Genomic DNA, 20,704 nt, shown 5'->3' with positions numbered 1-20,704 from the left:
TTCCTGAGGTGAATTATGGTTGTGCACATGTAGAACCTTTATAGTGCAGAAGGAGGCCATTCAGCCTATCGAGTCTGCACTGACAACAATCTCAGCCAAGCCCTATCCCAAGTAACCCCACTTATTTACCCTGCTAAGCCCCCTGACACTAAGGGGCAATTTAGTATGGCCAGTCAACCTAACCTGCACATCTTTGGACTATGGGAGGACCTGGAGGAAACACAAGGGGAGAACCTGCGAACTCCACACAGACAGTCACCCGAGGCCGGAATTGAACCCAGGTCCCTGGAGCTGTGAGACAGCAGTGCTAACCACAGTGCCACCGAGTTGTCTTTTAAACATCTGAATCCAAATTAGAAGAAATCAGCATGACCTTTTGTTTTGTAAATTAAAAAAACTTTCCATTTAAGTTAGAGCTTTAGCAGCAAGGGTAGCAGGTATTATAACATGTAAAATCAAGCTTTGGAAGCCTACTGGGACTATTGAGATAAAAGCAGAAAATGCCGGATAAACTTAGATCTGACAGTGCCTGTGGAGAGAGAAACAGAGTTAATGTTTTGAATCCCTATGACTTCTTCAGAACTGAATAGGGAAAGAAATGTAATGAATTATGTCATTGGAGAGATGGTGGAGGAGGTGGGCAGAACAGAAAATCATGGATAGTTTGGAGAAAAAGAGAGATTGACGATATTGTCATGAATATAAAACAAAGGGAATGTTAACGGTGGCATTAAGGACAAAGCAAGTGCCAATAATGGCATAAACCATGGGAGAATGAAGGTCAGTGCTCAGAGAAAATGGAGAAACAAGTGACAGATGGCCCTGTGATGGAGTTATGGGGGCCGAACATAAGAACATAAGAAATAGGAGCAGGAGTAGGCCATCTAGCCCTTCAAGCCTGCCCTGCCATTCAATAAGATCATGGCTGATCTGTCGTGGCTCAGTTCCACATTCCCGCCCTCTCCCCATAACCCTTAATCCCCTCTCTTATCAAAAATCCATCAACCCGCGTCTTAAAAATATTTAGCGAGGTAGCCTCCACCACTTCAACGGGCAGAGAATTCCAGAGATTCACCACCCTTTGAGTGAAGAAGTTCCTCCTCAACTCCGTTCTAAACCGCCCCCCCTTTTATCTTGAGGCTGTGCCCCCTAGTCCTATTATCCTTTCTGTGCGGGAAGAGTCTCTCCACCTCTATCCTATCCATCCCATTCATCATCTTATACGTCTCAATGAGATCTCCCCTCATTCTTCTAAACTCTAACGAGTACAAGCCTAGTTTATTCAGCCTCTCCTCATAGCTCAACCCCCTCAACTCCGGCATCAGCCTAGTAAACCTCCTCTGCACTCCCTCCAAGGCCAAAATATCCTTGCGTAAGTACGGCGCCCAAAACTGCACACAGTACTCCAGCTGAGGCCCCACCAATGCCCTATACAGCCACAGCAAGACCTCCCTACTTTTATATTCAATCCCCCTCGCTATGAAGGCCAGCATCCCATTCGCCTTCCTGACCACCTGCTGCACCTGCAAGCTGGGTTTTTGCGACTCATGCACAAGGACCCCAAGGTCCCTCTGCACCGTCGCCTGCTGCAGTTTTTCGCCACGTAAGTGATAATCCTTCCTACCATTATTCCTACCAAAGTGGACCAAACCAAACAAAAGGGGGGTCAAGATGGAGGGGAAAGTTCATAGTCTAAAATTGTTAAACTCAAATGTTGAGCCCAGAAGCTGCAAGTGTGCCTTATCCTTTGTAGACAGAAGTAGCATGTCCATACATTTTGCCTTTTCAATTAAACAAAATCTTGGGGACAGCCATTTGCTGGTTCATTCCCCAGAGCAATGCCTTCATCTGTCAGAGTTGACTGTCCTCATTTGAATGTGAACAAACTGTTCTCTGCTGCATTCTCCATTGCAACGTTTTTACCAATTGCAGCACACTTGCATACCAATCGGCACTCTTCTCATGTAGTATAAATTGCTGTTCTCTTTACCATTAATTTATCTTGCGTAGATGTCCGGATGATTGCAAGATGACAAGCTTTGATGGTCTGCCTCTTTTTCAGCAGTGCTCAAGTTCTCTTTACCAGACAACTATTACTATGTATTTCTAAATTAAAGATGCTGTACACATGCAAGTCACAGTGGTTGTTGCAGCAGTCGTTGAGATACAGTTGTCATAATAAATGTGAGTAACAACAGTAATTGTTTTCATGGATTTTGAATCAATAGATTAAGTTGTTGACTATCTTTGAAGATTTAATAGGCAATGGTTGACCAGTGGATGTATAATGTATTTGGATTTAAAAATAAATGTTTACTTGGGGGATTATGGGTGGGATTTTACGGCCTCGCTCCAAAATGTCAAAGGACATTTCCGTTACTTACTCCTCGTCTGCTCTGATTCTGTGGTGGGCAGGGTGGTAAAGTTCCGGTTTATAAGTTTAGTGAAGATGAGCTTGTGTGACCACAACCATATGGGGATAGGGGCTGCTGCAAACGAAAGGCTGCAGGCTGAAGTTCATTGTGAAAATGTGAGGGTAGAACCATATTAAGTTTTTTTTTGTTTACAGCAGTGATGACTATTCAAAACAAAAGGTGCTTAATTGACTTTGAAGCGTTTTTGGATGTCCTGATGAAGTGAAAAATTTTGTGTAAATTTGAAAGTCTTCCCTTTTTTTTGTTTAATGAGTTTAGGGATCAAGGTAAATTTATGTTTAACTCTCAGGAAATTAGATTCTTGTATTTTCTATCTTGGGCTTCCTTATCTTCATGGATCACATGGAGTATTGATCCTTTTTTGAAGGAATTAATTGGTGCATCTATTGCATGTGTCCCACTACCCTGGATTGGAAAGAAGTTTCCTTTCACTTTAATCATCTAACCTTGAAGCTTGTTATTTCATAAACCTGTATCCTCTAGTTCTGTGCTCAATGGCAAAAGATTAGATTTTAAGCCTTACCTGAGCGGTTTGGAGGGAGAATCATAAATCACCAACAGTATGTGACAGAGCTATTGTCGTTTAGAATCCCTTAATTAAAGGGATAATTTCAGACTTAATCACAGCCTACCTCCTGAACAATGGACAAACAACAAAGGATTCATCTTAATATACTTCATTTCAAATACCCAAGCAGGACAATTACTTATGCTTTAACTGAAGCATTTTTCAATTCTTTCCTATTTATCTCAATGGATAAAACTCTCAACCAAATTTTAAGTGACAATTTTACTCAACAGCAATATAATTTAATAACTATCCTTATATCTCAGATTCAGCGTGTTGCTTTTATTCTATCTGTTCCTTAAAGACTGCACTCTTTTCCACCTGTCTCACCACCTTGCTGTCAATCTACCCCAGATCTCATAGAGACATTCTCTCTACTTTCCTCCCCTAGCCTTTGTATAGAATAATAATTTTCATCTTTATTTCCGATTTGTAACGTTTCCATTTCTAAATTTCTCGAACTTTCTACTCATCTTCCTTTAAGATCTGCCTTATAACCTACTGCTTTGAACAAGTCTTTGGCCATTTCTCCTAGTACTTCCTTGGATCACCTGTCTGTGAAGTGTCCTGGGATGATTTTCTATATTAAAGGCACTGTGTAAAGCTATTGATCTAGTTACTTAAATTTTGTTTTTCTGGCTGAATCCCTTGAACTTTATTGAACAAGAAAGTGATGCTGCATTTTATGAATCATTGCATTCTTTGGGACTTTATTTCAAAAATCATTTTCTCAAGATGTGCATTCAGATGGTCACTGATAAATCAAATTGGAATTGAATAATATACTCTGTTTTCCCCAAAGTGTCAGTTAGTCCTGGTGCACAAAAAAATGTGTTTAAGTGCTTTATGCCAGAACATCGTATAAATGCATTTGGATTGTTTTAACTAAAATGTTGAGGTTAATACATGGTTATTGCTGGTTTGTTCTGAAAATGCCACCTTGCATGAACGTTGAATGCTCATCTGCTGTGAGGCAGTTGCAATATTTCTGAAGAATGAGAATATTACATGTTGTTTATTGCAGCATTTTCTCTACAGTGGAGACCATGTTTAAGGGAGGGCAGGCAGGAAAACGAAGTTGTGATCAGATCAGCTTTGATCTTATTGATTGAGGGAGCAGCTCAAGGCGCTGATTGGCCTATAATGCTTCTGTGCTTTTATGAACATACTTATGTAATTTCTAAGTAACTAGGTAGCAGTATAAACAACTCCTACCCATTTCTAGGGAGAATCAAATTAAATTGTTAACAAAAGAATCTAACAAGCATAATTTTTGAGCTTTGAATTTTGAATTTTTAAGTCTTGCTTAAAAAAGTAAAGCAAGCTTGTGTTTTTTAACATTTCAGCAAATAGAAAAAAAAATTAATTGCAATAACGCAGGACTGTTATTTCTTTTTTCACTACTTACATCAGCTTATTTTCAAAAAACTCAGTTGTGAAATTTGAACCCACCTTTGCATCAGATTTTTAAAAGCACGTTTCATTCGGTCCAGTTTAATATTGTAATTCCATGTAAATAATAAACACTGCTGTTTATGCTGAGGGTGTTGCAATGCTGCAATAGCACTTTAATTAATTACATAGTCCTTTGTATACACATGGATGACCTTTTTCATTTGAAAATCAGTTATTATGTTAGATTTTAAAATCTAAAAGAACCAACTTCCTCTAAATGTGATAGAATGATGGGAACTGTTTTGGGGTACATGTGACAAGTTCAATGAAAACCTGTTAATCAAATTGTGGATATGATTTGATTCCATTTCCAGATTGATTTGCATTAATGATTACAGCACTTCAAGTAAATTACTTCCAAGATTACTCCAATGTGGTTGCAAAATGTTACTGCCCTTAATTCCCAACTCCATACAGTTAACAGGAAAATGATTAAATATCCACAAATGGCTTTATTGGTAAATAGTAAATATTGAGTACCATAAATCAAGAAGTTTAGAATGCAGTGGGGGGTTTTTTTGCTGTTTTTTTTCTCTAGCATAGACCGTCTTTGGAAAGCCCTTTCCCTAAACTCCTACATAATCTTCTCCTGATTTCACAAAGCCTGTCCACCATCTACAAAGCACCTCAGGAGTGTGATGGAATGCTCTGTGCTTCTTGGATGAGTGTAGCTTCAGAAAACCTCAAAGAACTCAACACCATCCAAGTCGAAGGAACTCACTTGATCGACACCCCATTGACCACCTTAAATATTAATTTACTTCATAACTAATGTACAGTGCAGCAGTGTGAACTGCTACAAAATGCACTGCAGCAACTTACCAAAACTCCTTTAACAGTACCATCCAGACTCTCAACATCTACTGCCCATAGAAACAAGGAAAGCAAGCACATGGAAACACCACCACCTGCATGTTCTGCTCCAAGTCATACGCCATCCTGGTTTGGAATTATATTGCCATTCCTTCGCTTTGTCCGGATTAAAATCCTGGAATGTTATTTCTAGCAGCACAGTGGATATACCTACACAACATGGACTGCAGCAGTTCAATAAGGTACCTCACTACCACCTTTGCAAGGGCAGTTAAAGATGGACAGAAAGTGCTGGCCTTACGAGCAATGCTCACTTCCCATGAACGAAAAATCTCATGGAAACTTTGTCACAAAAAATTGAGGCCATCCTTTTGGTCACCACTGGTGCTTCCCTCCTTTCCTAAAATTCCCAAGAAACATTTCCCCAAAAATCCCCTCAGTTCAAACCCTCCACTCATGTCTTTCCCTAGATTCTATTTCCGTTACTGCAATACTCAAGTTGATTTTGTCATGAGGCCCACCTCCAGTTCCCTCAATCCTGTTCGAAGCAAATGGTTAGCTACTCACTTTCTTTACTTGTCCCGATGGTGGATGATATTGTTAACTGTTTCCTCAGGTATTATCCCCCTCCCTACAATATCATTATTCCTCTCTTCAAAAACATACTCTTATTACACATTTGCAGCCTCTTCTTCAAAACCGTTGAACATGTTGTTGCAACTCAAAACATTGCCCATCTTTCCAACAATTCTATCTTTGAATCCTTCCAATAATGTTTCCAGCCTAATCACAGCCCTTGTTAAAATCACAAATGAGATTATTTGTGACTGTAATAAACTATTCCTTTTCATCATTCTTGATCTGACTGCAGCTTGTGACACAATTGATTACACCATCACCCTCCAATTCCTCCCCTCCGACGAGGGGGGTGAAGATGCCATGGTTTGTTCCATTTGTGTGTTCATAATGTCCAGAAAATAACCTGCCATGGCTTCACTTCCAAATCTCAATTTGTTACCTTGGGTTCTTCAAGGATCTGTCTTGACCCCTCTTCTATTTTTCATCTGCATGTTTACCTGATGATATCATTCAGAAACACATCAAGTGCCACGTATATGCCAAAGAATTGATCTTCTGACAAAACATTGGGAATACTGAAGCTATTTCTTTTGGAGTCTGCCACAGATTCCATTTCCTGTCCACAGCTTTCCCATGCCTGGTTACAGTCTTAAATTGAATAGGACCATTTACAACTGTGGTATTGACCTTTTGACCAAAAATCCACAGCGTCATCAAGACTGCCTACTTGCATCTCTGTGTAACATTGCTTGACTCCAATCTTCTCTCAGTTAATTTGTTGCTGAAGCCCTCATTGCGTATGTCCATATTGCCTCTCGTCTTGACTATTCCAGTGCTCTCCTGACTAGCATCTCATCTTCTCCTGTCCCCTTTCAAGATGCTCCTAAAAGCCTACGTCCTTAATGAAATTTGTTCATCTTTGCCGATTTCTCCTCTTGCTCAGTGTCAAGGAATTTTATTTTCATATGTCGTTGAACAGCTTGGGATGTTTTTTTATGTTAAATGTGGTACAAGTATATACGTGTAAGTTGTTGTACTTAATGAACGATTTCAACCAGAATCCACAGTGAAAGGAGGGTGAAGCCATAATTCCAAGTCTGGATGACTGTCCTATACATTAACTCCAGGGGACCAACCTTTTAAATATAAAGAGGCAGAATAAGGATGATTTACTGTTAAAGAGCTACAAATAATAAACAGTGTGTTACTGATATGTTAACTTTCAGTGCATAAGGAATTTTGAAGGCTAGCTCATCAATGTAATTTTTGACATGATCTGTTTTCAGCTGCTTGAAATCTGGATTGTCCTTAGCTTTCTCTCATCTTCTCATTCCCACCTTGCCATCCTTATCTTGAATTGTTTTTCTGTGAGTCTCAATGTTTTTTCTTGTTCCAGGAAAACTTTCTCCCTACTTTCATCTGTCTTCCTCTCTCATTTTCTTTGATCTGCTCCATCTCTTTTACACTTCCTCTTTCCCTGATCTTTCTATGTTACTGTTTACTCTCTCCTTCCAATTTATATAAACGTAGCAAAAAATTTGAAGTAAATCATATCAGGGCAGCACGGTGGCACAGTGGTTAGTACTGCTGCCTCACAGCACCAGGGACCCGGGTACAATTCTGGCCTCAGGTCATTGTCTGTGTGAAGTTTGCACGTTCTCCCTGTGTCTGTATGGGTTTCCTCCCACACTCCAAAGATGCATGGGTTAGGTTGATTGGCCATGTTAAAATTGCCTCTTAGTGTCAAGGGGACTTGCAGGTTAATGCATGAAGTTACAGGGATGGGGCTGGGTGGGATTGTTGTCGGTGCATACTCAATGGACTGAATGGCTTTCTTCTGCACTATAGGGATCCTATGATTCTATATCCACAAAATTTCTAGGCAAGAAATTTGAGTATCTTGGGCGATCAAAATCATATAGCCTAGAATGTGGAATTTAGTGTTTAACATATTACTGAATGTTGAAGATCAATAACTTTGCATAATATCAAAATGAGCCTTGCGTGTTCTGTGTGGAAAACAGTGAGTTTTGAATGCAACTGGAAGTGGTACCCAAGATGCACATAGAATTGCACCTCTTTTAGTAAATTTGGAATTTTCCACTGGAAAGCCATTAGTATAATATGAACCTGCGATCTTGCATGAACCAGCGTAACCGGTTAGCAGAATGGAACATAATGGTTTGTTTTTTTTCTTTTCACTGAAAATTCTTTTGATATGAGTGAATGGTAACCTGGTGCACTTTCATTAATACATCGCTTTATCATAAAAGCTCTTTTCATAAGGGTGTCCAGTCTCCCACCTAAATTAAAGTGCCCAAAAATCTATACTGAACCATTTACTACTTTAATTGTATTATGTTACTCAGTTTCTTGGGTAAATTACATGTTCTGATATAAAGGAACTTCAAAACATGTACAAGACCCCAGTGCCTATTCACTTAAGAAAATTAGCATTTAAAGGGCCTTCTCTAACCAGCACAATTGGCCATTTCAACCTTGGAGCTCAGTCATTTTGTTAGCTTCTAATCGATGCAAATTTTCCAGCTCAGCAACCAAGCAGTAGGTGAAAACAGAATTGTTCGCTCTTACCTTGAGTGAGTTCTGGCCTTTCTACGGAATTTTTTTACAATTGGGATTCAGGGAACCACTTCTAGGCTGGGCTGAGCTAGTAGGACTATGCGCTGTGGGTCCGGATTTTAGAAACTTCCAGGGTGTGAACTCGTGGTTTCTTACAGACAGACTGGTTGAAAGTTAAGAGTGGGACACAGTTCAGTTGCCCAGCCCTGTTGCTGCTTTGTCTCCAGGCTAGCTCTCTGTTTGTTCTTCTCAGAGTCTGAAGTTGATCCTCGAGGACTTGATTCAAGGCTTGCTTGCACTGTACAATTTTAGCATGGCTACTGTGATGGCTTGGAGGAAAGGCAGGGCAGCAAGCAGCGATATCCATGAGCACAGAAAGCATGCATGGTCACAATGTAAATGTCATCATGCTGGCTGTGCCTGTAGGGGAATGCTGCCATTCAATTATATGGACTCTGGGATGTCAGGGAATGCTAATCCTCTTGGTTCAAAGATCTCCTGGACTGCTTTTAGTAGCCAACAGGACATGGAGGGTGATTCTTAAGAGTGTTGGCAAATCTCAAGAGGTTCACAAAATTTTGTAGGAATTAAGAAGTTGATCATTGCAATTTAAATAAAAAAAATTCTTGAATATTCTTTTTAAAAAAATGTACAAATCTACATAATTGACTTTCAACTATAGATTTCTGGCACGCAATGAAATCACATGCACTTGTGTCGCATTTTTTACAATCTCCAAACATGCCAGAGCACTTCTTAATCAATAAACATGGGATGTCACGGGATTAATCCCTTGTATGAACTGATTTAACTGATAAAGCAGAGTCCTATGTGTGAATATGTGTACTTCTAGTGCACAGAGGTGAGCCACACTGTGAGGCCAAATGATCTTAAATTGGTTGGCAACGTAATTCTTTGCACAATTGCGAATTCTCCATGGCAATACCTCTATCATCAGACCTGTAATACAGGCAAAAATGACATCACGTGTACGAACAACAGAAACGTTAAGGTGATAAGTGACCAAATAATATGTGTAGTGATGTTAATCAAGGGATAAATATTGACGAGGACATCTTCTGCCACCCTGCACAGCATGAGATGTTTTTTATCAAGAAGAGAGTTACTGACCTTGCCATAACATCTTAGCAAAAAGATGCTTCAACAGTGTTGTATTCCTTCAGCAGTAGAGTAAAATATTAGCCTAGATTATGTGCTCATGGCTGGAATGTGACTTGAACCCATGACCCAACTGACTCAGATAAGCTTCTGAGTCAGCCTATCATCTTCCTTGGGAGTCTTCGACCTGGACTATCAACTAACTCCACTGATGTGACCGACTGATAATTTCTAGATTTTCCTGATGTTTTTATTTGATTATTCAGCATTTGCAATATTTTCTTTTTTATTTTAACAAGTTTATGGGTTTTTTTTTGAAAAATGGTATACAGAAATCTATGCCTATTTGGGCCAGTTTCTATTGAATTCAGATGTACTGCTGTGAAATTGTTAATGATTTCAGCAACTGCAGAGCTATTGACAGCTGGTTTTAAAATATATAAGTTAATGATTTTATAATTTGGGATGCAGTAATGTATTTCAATCAGAAAGGCAACTAGTTAGTTTGAATTCAATACATTGTAATTGACTGGCCATGCCCTTCCACAGGGGCTTAATTGATGCCTGATTTTCCCTGGGGAAATTCTCTCCTGTATTGATGAAAATAATTCCTGCTTGTAATGTTTTGCAGACAAAATCCCATTTTCACTATTTTGATGTTAACACATTTAGAAAATTGCAGTGGTTGCTGCCCTGAATACTGTTAAGTCTGTATGGTGAGCAGATCAACAGCAAGACGTGAGATATCATGGATTTAATCCATGGTATGATCCAATTTAGCTGATATTAAGCAGAGCTATATGTGTGAATATATGTAAGGTGGAATGCTTCCATTTTGAGGCTAAGTGTGGTGCTAGGTGGATCTGATGATGCCTTCCCTACTGTTCAGAATGACAGGATCCTGCGCTTGGTTCTACACTTGGAATCTCATTAATTTTGCACAGTGAGCACCCATTCTGAGTCCGGCAAGCCGGCAACTGATTCGTCTGCGTGCTGTCAGCTGGCAGGGTCGAAGGCCCCAATGCCATATTTAAGCACCTGTCCAGTGCACCCTTTCACTGTCTCCAGCCCACGTATCTTCACTACACTGTGCCGAATGTCAGCAACTCAGAGGGAAAAGACGAGCATCCTCCAGTCTGTTCCTCAATTCAACTACCCTCTCCCACTGAGCCCATCACCAGAATATGCCCCAATTAGACCTCTACCCACAGCATCTGGAGTCTTCACACGTGCCCTTACAGCAAACATTATGGTGTCCCTTTGACCTGCTTGTTTATGAGATTTTCATGCAGTTTGGTGTGGTCCACCTCCTCTCCCTCTGCCTTCCATTGTTTGTCTTCTGCATCCATCTCCTTGCCTCCCATGCAATTGCTCCCTCCCCCCATTCACCTACTTGCACAGCCCTCCTTCCACATTGCCTCCCCTGTCTTCATCAGGCCTCTAACTAGCCTCACCTTGCACAGTCTAATTTCAAACCTTTGTAATGGTGGCTGCATGAGTCCTGCAGCGCAGGTCATAGACACTGGTATGTGGCACTGGGAGAAAGGAGACCCCTGTACTCCCCAACCTTAGTGCTGTACTGATCTGAGGCAGTGACATAGGAGGTCCATGGGTCCTGCAGCGCAATGTTGTCTGTGAAGACCAGCTGGGCATGGACTTGGAGGGCAGGAACAGTTCTGCCCCAGGACGGTAATGTCCAGTACATCAGGAGCAGCATAGCAATATGGTAGAAAGTTGTTGCCCTCGCCGCAAAGCTTCTTGTGAACTGAGGACTGCCTCGAGCACACCACTCTTTAGCAATGACTTTTAGACCAATGTAATTTTATGCTGCTGCAACACCTGGAAGACCTGATAGGATGCAGGTGGACAGCTGTTTTAATCAGCATTCATGAAATACAAGTTAATGTAAATGGGGTTCACGACATCAGCCATTGGGAAGACTGACCCGCCATAGGGAAAATTGCAGTGTGATTTTACACTGGACTTTGGAATTTTTGGCTCCTGCCCGTCATCAAACGAGCTGCAGCCATATGGGAGAATTCGGCCTGTGCAAACCTGAATGATAATCTCAAGTTGGTTGTCAGTGTCATTCTTAAAACAACTGAGTATTCTCCATGAAGACGCTTCTACCAAAGTCACTTGCCAACTAGAATCATGGAATCCCATGACCTTGACACTAAGGGGCAATTTAGCGTGGCCAATCAACCTATTAATTTTTGGACTGTGGGAGGAAACCAGAGTACCCGGAGAAAACCCATGCAGACACAGGGAAAATGTGCAGTCTCTACACTGACTGTCACCCAGGTTGGAATTGAACTCATGTCCCTGGCATTGAGAGGCAGCAGTGCTAATTAGTCAGAATCTACTTGCATTTCTTTGATGCAGTATAAATTGTTGCCCCCTTTACAATTGTATTCCTGCAGACCGTCCTGATTATTGCAAGACTTTAACAGCATCTATCTTTTTTCAACAATACTCGGGTTTTGCAAAACTAAACGAGAAATTACTAGGAATGTTTTTAAATTACAGGACTTGAGCAAAAATTTACATTATATATTTGCTTTTCGAAAGATTAGGATACTTATTTATGTGCTTTAACATCCCATTTCATTTAAAATTACAACGTGGTGCAGGTTGCAGGCTGTGATTATATTCCAAGTCTCACTTATTTTCATCTGTTTTTGTGTTCACTTCTTTAAAATCTCTATCACATTTATAGAGGATTTAGTGAGCATAAGTTGGTAAAACACTGACAATCTGACAAAGTCTGAGGGGCATATGTTGAGTTGCATTGCCAGATGAGCAATTTGCAACGTACTTGTCAACAAAGAGAATTTTGCCTGGAGATTAGTCAGTTTGTCTTTCAGACTGTGCATGCTTTTTCTGCCTACTGTTTGAGAGATCTTGCTGTGCATGAATTGGCTGCCACTTTTCCTGCACTGCCAGGAAGGTTTCACTCCATACAGCCTTACGGCACACCCTGAGGTATTAAAAGGCACAATATAAGTACAGATCTTTCATTTTTTTTTGTATTCCTATGGGTAATTCACCTACATCTTGGTAGCTAACATTTTTATACTCTCCAGAGAGATCTCTGTTCAGAAGACATTTATTGAGATTCAAAGGTGCAGATATCCAATTTCTTCAGTGCATCATTTTTTCTAAAAAAAAAACTAAATTCTATGAGACAGTTTTATTAAGACTGTTTCTCTACAACAGCAAATTAATTTGGATGCTAACTGCTCCACTTCAATATTTAAACTATGCCTCCAGTCTGATGCTTATTCTGACATCAGAAGGCTCCTTTTCCAATTGGAGGCCTGTCACCAGTGGTGTGCCGCAGGGCTCGGTACTTGGACCTCTTCTATTTGTGGTATATATTAATGACTTGGAAGAGGGGGTAGGCGGTGTGATCAGCAAATTTGCTGATGACACCAAGATGGTTGGATTGGCGGGTACTGAGGAGCAGTGCCTGGCAATGCAACAGGACATAGACAGGCTGGTAGATTGGGCAGATAGATGGCAAATGGAATTTAATCCGGAGAAATGCGAGGTGATGCACTTTGGCCGGAATAATGTGGAGGGGAGTTATACGATAAAAGGTAGAACTATCCGGAGTATAGATACGCAGAGAGACCTGGGGGTGCAAGTGCATAAGTCCCTGAAGGTGTCGGTACAGGTGCAGAATGTGATGAGGAAAGCGTATGGTATGTTAGCCTTCATAGGAAGAGGTATAGAATATAAGAGTAGGAGTTTGATGTTGCAGTTGTATAGAACGTTGGTTAGGCCTCACTTGGAGTACTGCGTCCAGTTCTGGTCGCCGTACTACCGGAAGGATGTAGAGATCCTGGAGAGAGTGCAGAGGAGATTTACCAGGATGTTGCCTGGTATGGAAGGGCTGTCTTACGAGGAAAGATTGGATGAACTTGGGCTGTTTTCCCTTGAGAGACGTCGGCTGAGGGGGGATCTAATAGAGGTTTATAAGATTATGAAGGGGATAGATAGAGTAAATGGTGGTAAGCTTTTTCCGCTACAAGAAATGGATAGAACGAGGGGTCACGGGCTTAGGGTGAGGGGGGCTAGGTATAAGACAAATATTAGAGGGCAGTTTTTCACGCAAAGGGTAGTGGGGGTGTGGAATGCACTGCCGAGTAAGGTGGTGGAAGCAGGCACGCTAGGGTTGTTTAAGAGTCACTTAGACAGCCATATGAGCGGGCTACATATAGGGGGATATAGTAGGCCTTACTGAACATTGTAGGCTTGGGAATACGTTTTGCCTCAGGAATGTTAGTCTTTGCCTGTTTAATAATGAATTTTTTTGTCTCCACAGGCATTTAAGTCCAGCAAGGGGCATGCAGGCAGCAGGTTGTAGTGGGCTGCTCTTGGATGTTGCTTCGGGAGTTGCCTATTGCTTCATGTCGTTAGTGTGCTTAAACTGGACCATCTCGAGGGCAACATGACAGCTCAGAGACTATCTCTGTTGCTGTGCGGACACATGGATTTGGGCCTGTGTCTGTGGGAGTTTGCACGTTCTCCCCGTGGTTGCGTGGGTTTCCTCCGGGTGCTCCGGTTTCCTCCCACATCCCCCAAAGATGTGCTTTTAGGCTGATTGATTGGGTACTAAAATTGTCCCTAAATTGGACCTCCCTGATCCTCGCACGTTAGGCGTAGACTAAAATCATGAATAGGTCACTGAGATAGTAGGACGGCGGCGCGGGCTCGTTGGGCCGAAGGGCCTGTTTCCCGTGCTGTGTTGTTCTTTGTTCTTTGTTCTATCAAAGTTCAAGAAGGTTTCTTTTCACAATCTGAACTATCTGGTGTGCTGCACACAATGCATAACTGATGGCTAGGAGTATGTTATAACCATAAATTGCTTTTGTTCAGTTTCACATTTATGGTTTCCAATTTCAGCTTTGACATTCTGGTGAATGGATCACTGACTGGAGTTTTTTTTTAGTTTAAGGCAGTTTTTCCATGACTTCCAGCAAAGTTGCTGTCATTTTCTTTCACATTACAGGTTGAAAATTATGTTGAATCCATTTAAATTGTATTTATTTTGCATTAACCATTTAGGAACTTTGAGCAGTACTTTTTAAATTGGTCTATCTGTTATTTTAAACAAAATTTCATTCTTTTGCAGTTGGATCCTGTGGCATATAGAATGGAACCCATGATTCTTCCCGATTTGTGTATAAAACCAGTCCTTGTTCCACATCACAAAGGTAGAAAGAGACTGCATCTTGGTAAGCACCAGATCCTGCAAATGTAATCCTCTGTGTTTAAAATTGACTAAATATAGTTAGCAGAAATGTGAACTGTTATTGGAGTATAACAATTGCCATATTAAAATGTACGTTCCAGAAAGTGAAGTTGCATGTGTGCAGGCATTTAGAGATGCAAGGACTGATTAGGGACAGTTACCATGCCTTTGTGAGTGGAAAAATCATGTCTCTCAAATTTAATTGAGTTTTTTGAGGGGGGTAACCAAGAAGTAGATGAGGGCAGTGCAGTTGATGTTGTTTACATGAATTTTAGCAAGGTCTTTGACAAGGTACCGCATGGTAGTTTGTTGCATGAAGTTAAATCTAAATGGATACAAAATTGGCTTCTTGACAGAAGCCAGAGGGTGGTTGTAGAGAGGTGTTTTTCAAACTGGAGGCCTGTGACCAGCAGTGTTCCTCAGGGATCAGTGCTGGGCCCACTGTTATTTGTCATTTATATTAATGATTTGGATGAGAATATAGGAGGCACGGTTGGTAAGTTTGCAGATGACACCAAAATTAGTGGCATAGTGGACAGTGAAGCAAGTTATCTTCAATTGCAACAGGATCTTGATCAATTGGGCCAGTGGACTGACGAATGGCAGATGGAATTTAATTTAGACAAATGCGAGGTGATGCATTTTGGTAGATTGAACCAGGACAGGACTTATTCACTTTGTGGTAGGGCGTGGGGAGAGTTACAGAACAAAGAGACCTAGGGGTATATGTTCATAGCTCCTTGAAAGTGGAGTCACAGGTGGACAGTGTGTTGAAGAAGGCATTTGGCATGCTTGGTTTCATCAGTCAGAACATTGAATACAGGAGTTGGGATGCCTTGTTAAAGTTGTACAAGACATTGGTAAGGCCACACTTGGAATACTGTGTGCAATTTTGGCCACCCTATTATAGAAAGGATATTATTAAACTAGAAAGAGCGCAGAAAAAATTTACCAGGATGCTACCGGGATTTGATGGATTGAGTTATAAGGAGAGGCTGAATAGACGGGGATATTTTTCTCTGGAGTGTAGGAGACTGAAGGGTGACCCTATAAAGATCTGTAAAATAATGAGGGGCATGGACAAGGTAGCTAGTCAATATCTTTTCCCAAAGGTAAGGGTGCCTAAAACTAGAGGGCATAGGTTTAAGGTGAGAGGGAAGGGATACAAAAGTGTGCAGAGGGGCAATTTTTTCACAGAGGGTGGTGAGTACGGAACAAGCTGCCGAGGTAGTAGTAGAGGCAGGTATAATTATATCTTTTAAAAAGCATTTAGATAATTACATGGGTACGATGGGTGTAGAGGTGTATGGACCAAGTACAGGCAATTGGAATTAGCTTCGGGGTTTTTTTTAACAAAGACGGCATAGACTAGTTGGGCCAAAGGGCCTGTTTTCATGCTGTAAACCTCTATGATTCTAAATACTTGTATATTTTACATATTCAACAAGCAAATTCATTTTTTTGTTTATAACTATAAGGTTTAGTTTTCATAATTGATTACAGTGTAATATGTGAATTTTTCCTGATGTGGTTTCATGCTCTTTGAAATATGAATGTATCATATTCACCATGATTTCCCTGAATGTGAGGAAAGATACTGGCTGACATTTTCTCATCCTACCTGCCACAGGAATTGTAGTGGGGGGCAGGGGATGGGACCACACAAAGGTCCATTGATCTCTGGCAGGACTTTCCAGTCTTGGGGCAAACCCTGGCCAGAAATTCTTGCTCACTGTCTCAGTAATCGATAATATTCTGAACTATATTAATTTCCTTTAATTTAATCCAGAACTTTGTATTATGCTGAAATATATTTACCTACTTGTGCATTTTTCTATCACATTAGGTGTTCTAATTCTTTCATTGAAAATCTTGTGCTATGTCTGCTCCTAGATACCTTTAAGTTGTCAAAGGGGCAGCATGTAGATGAAAAACAAGAGGGTACCAAGGATAGATTCTTGGAGCCTCCAGAGTAAATGGTGCATGAATGTGAAGAAATTCTTATTGCTCCAGGTATTCTGGATATGATTGGATAGATAAGAGCAAAGTTAAAGGAATAGCCGAAGAATGGAGGATATAGATTTGGAGAGGATTGTGCAGTTGATCGTGTCAAGTCCTGCAGAGTGGTCAAGACTGACAAGATGGACACAGTCTCATAGAGGATCTCAACTTCACTTCAATTAGCACTGTTTTAAGTTGTGTGGAAGGAGGCCTGATTTTAAAGATTCAGGCATAAAGTTGTGAGAAAGATGGATGAAGATTTAGGAAGCTGTTGGGAAGGAATGGATGATTGGAGGTGGAGTGGTAATTTACAAGGACTGAGTAAAATGTGTATTGGTGTGGAGAAAAAGCTTTCAAAATTGATCAGGGATCAATCTCAGTCACAGTCAGGGATCAAAAGGAAACTATTTACCTATGGAACCAAAAACACATGCCTGCAAGACCTCTTCAAAGCTTTAACTTTAAATTGTTGAAACTTTGGAACAATGCAGCCTCCTGCATATGAGAAATACATAATTCCATGTTTAATATTTTAAATTAAAATATTGAGAGACTAGCATGTAACTGCAGTCCATTACATTGCAGTGGGGCTAGCTGGAGAATATTTAAATGTCCCACCTTAACTCCAATATCTTGTACCCAATTGGCTGCAGTAAAATTTGCTTAATTATAGAATGTAGAACACTACAGCACAGACAGGCCCTTCGGCCCACTAGTTGTGCCGATCACTTCTATACCTACTAAGCCATAGACCTATCTATAAACCCCCAATCCCATTAGATCCCATATACTCATCCAGAAGTCTTTTAAAAGATCCCAGCGAGTTTGCCTCCACCACCACCGACAGCAGCCGATTCCATTCACTCACCACCCTCAGTGAAAAACTTACCCCTAACATCTCCTCTGTACTTGCTTCCCTGCACCTTAAATCTGTGTCCTCTCGTAGCGACCATTTCAGCCCTGGGAAATAGCCTCTGAGAATCCACCCCATCTATTCCTCTCAACATCTTATAAACCTCTATCAGGTCGCCTCTCAACCTTCGTCTCTCCAGGGAGAAGAGTCCCAGCTCCCTCAACCTATCGTCATAAGGCATGCCTCCCAATCCAGGCAACATCCTTGTAAATCTCCTCTGCACCCTTTCAATAGCTTCCACGTCCTTCCTATAGTGAGGCGACCAGAACTGCGCACAGTACTCCGAGTGGGGTCTGACAAGGGTCTTATAAAGTTGCAGCATTACCTCCCGACTCCTAAACTCAATCCCTCAATTAATGAAGGCCAGTACACCATACGCCTTCTTGACCACATCCTCCACCTGCGAGGCCGATTTTAGAGTCCTATGGACCCGGACCCCAAGATCCCTCTGCTCTTCAACACAGCTAAGACTCCTACCCTTGATATTGTATTCCTTCATTCCATTGGTCCTGCCAAAATGGACCACTACACATTTATCTGCGTTGAAGTCCATCTGCCACTTCTCCGCCCAGTCTTGCATCCTATCTATGTCCCGCTGCAACTTCTGACATCCCTCCAGACCATCCACAACACCACCAACCTTCGTATCGTCTGCAAACTTACTAACCCATCCCTCCACTTCCTCATCCAGGTCATTTATGAAAATGACAAACAGCAAGGGTCCTAGAACAGATCCCTGGGGCACTCCACTGGTGACCGACCTCCATGCAGAAAAAGACCCATCCACAACCACTCTCTGCCTTCTGCAGGCAAGCCAGTTCTGGATCCACAAGGCCAAAGCCCCCTGGATCCCGTGCCCTCTCACCTTCTCAAGAAGTCTTTCATGGGGGACCTTATCAAACGCCTTGCCGAAGTCCATGTAAACCACATCTACTGCTCTTCCTTTGTCAATGTGCTCAGTCACATTCTCAAAGAACTCAACTAGGCTCGTAAGGCACGATCTGCCCTTGACAAAACCATGTTGACTATTTCTGATCATTCTAAACTTTTCCAAATGCTCATAAATCTTGTCCCTCAGAAGCCTCTCCATCAACTTAGCAACCACTGAGGTCAGACTCACCGGTCGGTAATTTCCCGGGCTATCCCTGTTCCCTTTCTTGAAAATAGGAACCACATCCGCAATCCTCCGGAACCTCTCCCGTCTCCATTGACAAAGCAAAGATCATCTCCAGGGGCTCTGCATCACTTCCCTCACCTCCCACAGTAACCTGGGGTACATCTCATCCGGTCCCGGTGACTTGTCTATCTTGATAGAGTTTAAAAGTTCTAACACATCCTCTTCCTTAACATCCACATACTCAATCTTTTCAGACTGCCGCAAACCTGTAGTACAACCTCCCAGATCACTTTCCACCGTGAATACCGAGGCAAAGTACTCATTAAGCACCTCTGCCATTTCTTCCAGTTCCACACAGACTTTTCCCCCTTCACCTTTTATAGGTCCTATCCCTTCCCTTTTCATCCTTTTACTTTTCACATTGGGATTGGCCTTGGGATTCTCCTTAATCTTACCTGCCAAGGCCTTCTCATGACCCCTTCTGGCTCTCCTAATTTCCTTTTTAAGCTCCTTTCTACAAGCCTTATACTCCTCTAGACCCTTAACATCTCCTAGCTCTCTGAACCTTTTATACACCTTTCCTTTCTTCCTGACTAGGTTCCCCACAACCTTCGTGCACCATGGTTCCCAAGCCCTACCAAAACCTCCTTGTCTCATCGGAAAATGATATGCTTTCTATGCAGATTACATAATGGAAATAATTTTGAAACATGTTTCAACTACCCATTTGTCCCATGGCTTCTTGAAAATAACAAACATCGATTTTAAAAAAAATTCATGGGACGTAGGCATCGCTGGCTAGGCCCATCCATAATTGCCCTTGAAATGGTGGTGGTAAGCTGCCTTCTTGAACTCCTGCAGTCCGTATAGTGTAGCTACACTCAGTGCTGTTAGTGAGGGAGTTCCAGGATTTGACTCAACAACAATGAAAGAATGACAACATAGTTCCAAGTCAGAATGGTAAGTGGTTTGAAAGGGATCTTGCAGATGGTGGTGTTCTCATGCATTTGCTGAGAACGGGATGGGAGGCTGATTTGCGTGATGAGTTGGGCTACATTCACGACCTTTTGTAGTTTCTTACGGTCTTGGGCAGAGCAAGAGCCAAACCAAGCTGTAATATAAGCAGAGAGAATGCTTTCCATGGTACATCTGTAAAAGTTGGCAAGAGTCGTAGCTGATGTGCTGAATTTCCTTAGTCTTCTGAAAAAGTAGAGGCGTTGGTGGGCTTTCTATCAATAGTCATGACTATAGGATGATGTCATGCTTCTTGAGTTTGTTGGAGCTGCAATCATTTAGGTACATGGAAAGTATGTTACCACCCTATTAGCTTGTTTTAGATTCTGGACAGGTTTTGGGGAGTCAAGAGGTGAGTTATTCACAACAGGATTCCTAGCCTCAGACCTGCTCTTGTAGTCACGGTATTGATACGGTTAGCCCAGTTCAGTTTCTAGTCAACAGTTTATCCCAAATCTCAATGCATGGTCCAAATGTTGGCTAGTAACATGTGTTAGTGTAAAAGTACTGCTTTTTCATGGGTTTATGGTTGGGGAAGAGGCAAGATGAAGTGCAAATTCAATTTTGCAGGGCAATTGTGCACACTTGTGCATTGGCTGTCATCAACTTAGGTCAGTTGCTTCACCTTTTATGCAACAGAGATGCAGCTTGAAAAGTTGAGTTGCAGGATCAATATTGGTCGTAGGTGGACGGATCCTCAGTGGTTTAGTACATAACCTGATAGATGCTGAATATAGAAGCTAGAGACAGTGCCAGGTTCATATTCTGAACTTTGACAATGGATGTGATTGCACAGGATAGGTCTGTTTCTGATCTGTTGTTGGATGGTGATAATCACTTGTGGTTTCTG

At 41.5% G+C, this 20,704-nt stretch overlaps 1 protein-coding gene across 1 annotated transcript in view; it reads left to right on the top strand.

Moving 5' to 3' along the window:
- sec23ip (SEC23 interacting protein) overlaps positions 1–20,704 on the top strand; it is a 114,134-nt gene that overhangs the window by 62,252 nt on the left and 31,178 nt on the right. The window contains exon 15 of the mRNA XM_080205740.1: positions 14,690–14,792. Coding sequence (XP_080061866.1) covers positions 14,690–14,792 — 103 coding nt within the window. The remainder of the gene's footprint in view (positions 1–14,689; positions 14,793–20,704) is intronic.

This window comes from Carcharhinus amblyrhynchos, chromosome 17, assembly GCF_965287045.1.
Source record: "Carcharhinus amblyrhynchos chromosome 17, sCarAmb.v2.hapA, whole genome shotgun sequence".
Lineage (NCBI taxonomy): Eukaryota > Metazoa > Chordata > Chondrichthyes > Carcharhiniformes > Carcharhinidae > Carcharhinus > Carcharhinus amblyrhynchos.
The sequence above is the reverse complement of the archived record's forward strand: the minus strand, read 5'-3'. Positions and strand labels throughout refer to the sequence as shown.